Genomic DNA, 7,411 nt, shown 5'->3' with positions numbered 1-7,411 from the left:
ATATAAATTATGAATGTCAAGATTTCTCGTTAAAGTAACCAATCAGAGGATATATAAATTTGTAGATAAATGAAGCCCAGCATGTATGTTCTTCCCATCAACCCTTCTTCACATTGGAGAGAGAGCAGAGCATCACGAAGATCTCTGAAATTAAGCGTAAGTTACAGAAACGAATATCTCTCTGAAATTAAGTGTCAGTTATAGAAACGAAAATCTCTTTTCTCTTTCCCTTTCTTCTTCACATACACATCTACATCTACATCTGAAATTAAGTTTCTGTTTTGTTTTTCCTTTCCTTGTGTTTGGTTCTAGGGAAAGCAAAGGAAAATGGCTTGTTCATCATCAAGTAAGGTCATAATGGAGAAAGAGGAGAGGCCACATGTTTTAGCTGTTGATGACAGTTTGGTTGATAGAAAACTCATTGAAAGGCTTCTCATCAACTCTGCATGCAAAGGTATTTCTTTTTTCACTTGTGATTGTTTTTCTTTGCTCATTTTTTTTCTTTTTTCTTTTTAATTTGTTTTTTATGATTGATCCAATTTTTAATCTTAAAAGAAATAAAATTTGACGTCTATTTTATCTGTTTTATAATGGGATGGTCTTGTTTGGAAAGTGGTTTGACTTTGTAGCTATTTTTAGTTTGGTGCTAAAAAGTTCGTTTGTATTGGATTTTTTAATTTTTTTGACTTTTACGAAAAAAGTGAAATGATTATATTTAGATATGATATTTTATCTTATTAATTTTTTTTAATTAATTAATTTATTTTTGACTAAATTAACTCCTAATCTGGAGGGAGGGGGGGGGGGGAACGAGGGCTAAGGCTTTTCAATTGTAATTGTCCTTCAAACCCAATAGATTAAACTGGGCTCAAACCTAAAACTCTAGAGAAATAAAAAAGGATTTGCTTATTGACCCTTCGTTCGGGGTGATGAGTTGGCCTTTTGAAATTTTGATTTTTTAATTATTTTAATAAATTAATTTTTTAATTTTTTAGTTATTTTAATAAAAATTCTCGTTTGGGATGAGTTTTTTTTGACTTTTTTAATTTTTTTGAGAGAAAAAAGAAAATGATTATGGGTTTCAATATGACATTTTGTCTTATTAACTTTCTAATTTATTTTGTCTTTCTAAGACATTTTGTCTTCTTCGATTTTCACTTTTTGGAAATAATTTTTTAAATTTTCTATTCATATTTTTATATTTGTAATGAATTTTTAAAATATTTTAAATAATTTTTTTAAAATTTTTAGATTTACTTAATCTTAATATACTCAAAAAGTAAAAACATTTGTATAAAAAATTTTAAAATATTCAGTGAATATAATAAAATATAAAAATGTATTAAATTTTCGTATTTTTTTTTTATGTTTTTTGTATTTGGTGAATTTTTTTTTAAAAAAATCACAAATATTATATATGTTAAGTGTATTTTGATTAGGTATATCTAAAAAAATAAAAAAATTGTATAAAATATTAAAAAAATTTACTAAAAAAAAAACACGAAAAACAAAATATAGACTTAATTTTCCGGAACCAAACATGGTGAAATCTTCCGCTATTGCAATATCTTTTAATTCATAAATAACTTTATATGAGGAACTAGTGGACTCAATCACACACCTTTAACTCTTTAGTTTTAGTTTTCTAATAATTTTGATCCATGCTAAAGTCAATTCCCTAGTTACATTTCAGTGTATAGTTGTGGTGGATTTTAATAGCTCTGTTTGACTTTGATATAGAACATGGTTATGATTGTAATGCAGTAACTACAGTAGAGAATGGGCAAAGGGCCTTGGAATTTCTGGGCTTAGGAGACGGACAACACTCCATCAACAGTAGTGTAAGTATTCCTTCATAAACCTATTACAATATATGTATGTCTAGTAAACTATCTTAACATCTAATTACATTCAACAGTATTAAAAAAGAAAATGCATCATTGGAGGATATAAAATCTCGGAGAGAAATCCTCTATCCCCATATCTCAAATCCAAAAAATTATTGATTGTCATGAATCATAATGTTAGAAATGAATTTAACGCCACTCATTTGTGTAGGTCTACATAGCTATCACATAAAAACATGAAATTTGATTAATTTGTAGCATTGTCACATTAAATAGTTACTCCAACTCTCTCTCCCTCACACGATGCGCCAAGATAATTAATTAGAACTTTACACATCATGCGTGATGAGGAGAGTGTTTTTAAGACTCGGATACATGAAAAATCAAGGCAGAAGATTCATTCCCAAAAACCACATTCATTTCAAATAGTTCTTTTTGGAAAATATTTCCACTTGTGGAAAATGATTTAAGGCAAATGAACACTGTTCTTGCACTATAATTTTCTACAGTGTACACTAGAAATTAATTTTCAACATTACATGTCTCTTGGAGAAGATGTTGAGTGTATTTGACATTGACAATTTTTGCAGGACTCTAAAGTAAATTTGATAATTACTGATTATAGTATGCCTGGAATGTCTGGATATGAGCTACTTAAAAAAGTCAAGGTAATATAATAATATAACCCCTATTAAACATTCACCAATTAATCAACAACTCACATTGATTAAGCATCTGTGAGTATGTTACAATGCTTAGAACCCTATGATTTGCCAAGTAAAAATCTTTTTTTTATTTTTTTTCCTGGATGAAAGGAATCATCGGACTTGAAAGAGATACCAGTAGTGATAGTGTCATCTGAGAATATCCAGACTCGAATCAAGAAGTAATCACTCACTCTTACACTCATCCTATTTTAGCACACTTATTAGTTATTAATTTTAATTTGTCATTTTCTATAAGTTGCCCGTGTATTAATTCACTTCAATTTTGTTGGCATGAACAGATGCTTGGAAGAAGGAGCTCAGGAGTTCATGTTGAAACCTCTCCGACAATCAGGTGTGGAGAAGTTGATATCTGACATGATGAAATTCAGGGGAGGCTATGCATGGGAAGGTAAATGAAGCACACCATATCAGAGAGAAAGAGATGTCACATTATGGTAGCATTTCTTTTCAAGGGGCTTTGGAGATAAGAGGGATGATCCGGACTCTTGTTATGACAATTAGGTGCCTCTACAGCCGTCTGCTTTTATTTTTTGTTTTAGTTTTGAGTTTTTATGTTTTGAAAAATACATATGGTAGTGGAATATTTGCTGGACTTTTGTGCAGAGTCACAAATCAATGTGGAGATTGGGCATTGCAAGAAGAGGCTCTTATTCATTTCCAATTCTCTTTTTAATAATTCCTCCATTTCTACTTTTAAAAGAAGGCATGGTTCGACTTGAATTTTTCCGAACCCAAAACAAATTTTAAAAATGGGACCCTTTAAGCATTGATTAAGTTTTCATTTTGATTAGGTTCTTCATTCACAAAATTTTTAAATTTTTTCATTAATATGTTCTTCATTATCAACTGATGAATTTGAACTTTATGTGTATTTTGCTACTAAAAAATTTATTTAGAGCTCCCGCTTGCTATTGAATTAATTTTTATACTTTTTACTTCTTTTTCTTTAATATACTTTTTAGGAACCACGATTGTAAAATTCAACTCCCAGATATTATCTAAAATTCAATAGAAATTCAATCCATAATCCAAAGAGCACCCACAGAAATTCATGAACAATTGAAGAGAGTATATGATCCAAACAAAACTAAAGCATGACAAAGTTTGAATTAAATAAAAATGAACAAAATTATAAATTAGAATAAAAAATGAAGGCAACAAAATTAGATTAAAGGCATAAATCAAAATTAATAGCGAAGTCCTCAAATAAATAAATAAATAAAAATGAATTCAATAATTATAATAAAAAAATACTAGATTAATAAGTAAAGTTCCCAAATTATAAAAGAGCAATAAATTTTAAAAGGTAAATAGGGCACAAAAATTAAATTCAAGGGACACCTTCGGGAAAAATGTTATGAACCCCACCTCACAAATCTCAAATGTATCCCGTATGAGAATTGTCGGGTTGATATTGAATTTATGTAGCATAGGGTCCGTGTGTTGCACTAGAAATCAAATTGATAAGATTTTGTTATTTACAAACTTGACCCAATACATTCTATAGTAAGATTTGGACTCTCAAAATTTTATTTTATTGTATTTTTTTGGGGTAGGGGTTGTCTTTATGTGTCCTGTTGTGAAATAAATGGTATTTGTCTAGGCTATGCTTCAATGTTGAGTTACTAATATTACACGAATTAAAAAAAAAAAAAGTGAGGCACTCGAAGTGTCAGTAAAAATCTTTAGCATTGATGTTGTAGTAGCACTTAAAAGTGTCACTAAAGTGCTATTAGTATTACCAGGGCATGTGTATCAATGACACTTGTTGAAAACGTTACAAGATTAAAAAAATGTCATTAAAAGAATTATTTTGTGACACTTTCAGGTCATTAAACTAAGAATCTGTTGTATTGTATATATAATAATGTGTCTAAGTTGTGAATTGTGGTGATTTGTGCTAAAATTGACAGTTCTGATGAGTTACAATTAGGAATTTTGATTCATGATAATTTGCGATAAAATTATAATTTTGATTATGGACTTTCATATTTTTTTTGAAGCAATCTTGGAGAAATACTTCAAAAAGAAAATCAAAGTTGAAATTATCTCTTCTTAAAAAAAAAAAAAAAGAAGGTAAATTACATTTAACTTCATGTGGTTTACCGAAAAAACAGAGCCCCTGTAGTTTCACTTAAAATTCCTACACTTAATACCAAACTGTAATTTCTAACATATCCGTTTGTTTGAACACAATGTGAGTTTTACAAGCATAAAGGGAACACTTTCTCCCGTAAAACCATTCTATAAATATGCAACACCATCACCTTCCATGCAAAACCACCACCATCACCTTTTATTTCTCCTTTTAACTCACCACCATCACCTTCCATGCAAAACCATAACCAATCAACATCACCACTAGCACCAATACCATTTCTGCGCTCTACAAAATAGTTTAAACTCAATTTCTCTTTTCTCCTTGTATTTCTTATCACCACCACTTCTCTCTAAAAATTATCCAAACCCACTTTCTCTATTTTCTTTAGTTTTGTTTCTCTCTCATCACACCATCACTACCTATTACCAACAAACACCATCACTATTTGCATTTGTTTTTTGATTCAAATTAGTAACATACCAAACCCATGGAGTCAAACAATTAACAGGTGTAAGCGTTTAGATTTTTGAGATAGCATTGATGGGATTCAAACCAACAAAACCCACTTTATCTTCTCCAAACCACATGCACGAATAGACCCGAAAATATCATATTTTCAAATTCAAACGCACCACTTCAAACCCTTATATCTCCTTTTTCGTAACTCTGTTTTGCCTTATTTTTGCATTGTTAGATTCACCTTACTGCCTAGTTTTCGTATCACTCCTCACAAGCCTTGTTCTGCTTCTTTTTGCGTACTATCGGAGCTCTGAAAATTGACCAAAAATAAGATTTTTCTTTCCATTTCTGACATTTCTTTGGCCCATCTTTGGGACTCTATAATTTTCTCAATTCTTAATGGTTTTACCTTGTTCTTTCACCAATCTCTTCACCTTGCTTTGTACTTCATTCTACGCCACCTCATTTTCTCACTTCTTCCTGAAATGGGTGGTTTTGACATACTGAAAGTTTTTCGAAACCAACTTCATACATGCCAAATAAATATTTCCAAATCTATTTCTTTCTTTTCATCATCCTCCATCTTCTACTGCTTCATCTATTGCACTTTGTGAAGGGTGGTTCTTTGTTTTGATGAAGCTGGGCGATGGTGGTCGTGATGGTCTAACGGTGACAACGGAACTTGCGGTGATGGTAGTCGTGGAGCTTGAGGTAGTGGTGATGGAACTTGGTTGTGAAAATGGGTGAAGAAGGTGGGTTTGGTGTTGAAATGTGGTGGGTGGTGCTCATGGTGAGAGAGAAGATAGAGAGAGAGAGATACGAAGACTGTATAAGTCAAATGAAATTGTTGAGTGTAAAATATTTAGGGGCATTTATGACTTTTTATTACTTTCCGAAATTACAGTTTGGTATTAAGTACAGAGGGATTCCGTATTTTTTGGATAAACCATAAGGGTTAAAGTGTAATTCACCAAAATAAATAAATTCAAACTAATCAGGTCAATTACAAAAGTTTGCAATTGAAATGAATATTTAAATTTTTGGATTGAGTTTCTCTCATATTGGAATCTCAGCATGATAGAACCTGAAGGGCTCGTAGGTCCCAACATAGGTCTCGCTTCAATAATCTAAACTGTTTATTTTGTAGAGCCCACCATATATAATATTCATGAAAAGTTTTAGAGTGATCTGATAATCATAATATTTTTATTTTATCACATTTGTCTATAAAAAAATGAATAGTCTATTTCAAAAGTATATTTGGCGTCCATTTTTCGAACATAAATATAATAAATTTAAAAAGTTATGATTATTTAATCGAACTAATTTTTTTTATGAATACTATACTTTCAGGTTTTACAAAATAAATAGTTTGAATCATTGAAACGAAACCTGCCCTATAAATCCCTCAAATTGTGTCATGCAAGATCTCAACATGAGTAGCTGAAAAAATTATTATTACTATACATCTTCTTATTGTTGACCAGAGGAAGAAAAAAATTGAGTTTCTATTTAATAAGCCCAAATGTTACAGGTTCTTTGGTTACAAAACCAGCCCGTGATGTCACTACGAATCACTTCCTTTCCGATGTACCTAAAGATAAAAAATAAAAATTGTCACTACCAATCACAGTTGCGCATCCGTAGGTTCAATTAGCGATTTGGGTAGGCTTAACTTGAACAACTTTTTTGCACCACCAAGTGTCTCTAGATGAAAACCCTACTCCCTTCAATTCTCCAAAAACTCATTTTGCTACTTTTTTTTAACTCAACTAGACATCTCACACCACATAATGTTAGTTTCCCCATTTGAAATCCATTGTCTTTCCTTGATCATCCTAGTTCCAAAGAGTACTAAATTTTCATTTTTCAAGCTCCGTACCTAGTTCCCCTTCTATTTTTAATTTATATTCTATCTCCTAATACATATATCTAATACCGTTAATTTATATTGCGAAATTAAGTTCTTATTACTATTATTTACAATCTCATACATATTCGTCTACCAACCTTTATAGAAAGAAAAAATATATATATATATATATATATATTTTACTAACATTTTCTTCTACTTTTGAATGTTACTTAATTATCTATCCCTCTTTTTAAAACAAATGCTTGCTATTAAACGGTACAAAATTATATGCCATTACAAATTATATGATTGCATATGTATTACCTCCATCATTTCTCATTCTAATATTTGATCCATTATGGCTGTGTTTGGTTAAAAGATTTGATGAGGGAAATGGAGAGGGAAAGAAAATAGAAAGAAA

At 30.5% G+C, this 7,411-nt stretch overlaps 1 protein-coding gene across 1 annotated transcript; it reads left to right on the top strand.

Annotated features, from left to right (window-relative positions):
* Positions 1-327: 327 nt before the first annotated feature.
* On the top strand, positions 328-5,882 carry LOC114317793 (two-component response regulator ARR17-like). Its single transcript, XM_082897300.1, has 6 exons — positions 328-454; positions 1,765-1,841; positions 2,438-2,515; positions 2,663-2,733; positions 2,854-2,963; positions 5,752-5,882. The coding sequence occupies exons 1-6, from the start codon at positions 328-330 to the stop codon at positions 5,880-5,882; spliced, it is 594 nt and encodes a 197-aa protein (XP_082753426.1).
* The last annotated feature ends 1,529 nt before the right edge of the window (positions 5,883-7,411 follow it).

This window comes from Camellia sinensis, chromosome 12 (genome assembly GCF_055761805.1).
Source record: "Camellia sinensis isolate YWXY chromosome 12, ASM5576180v1, whole genome shotgun sequence".
Classification (NCBI taxonomy): Eukaryota; Viridiplantae; Streptophyta; class Magnoliopsida; order Ericales; family Theaceae; genus Camellia; species Camellia sinensis.
Note: the sequence above shows the minus strand (reverse complement) of the source record. Positions and strands in the feature narration are given on the sequence as shown.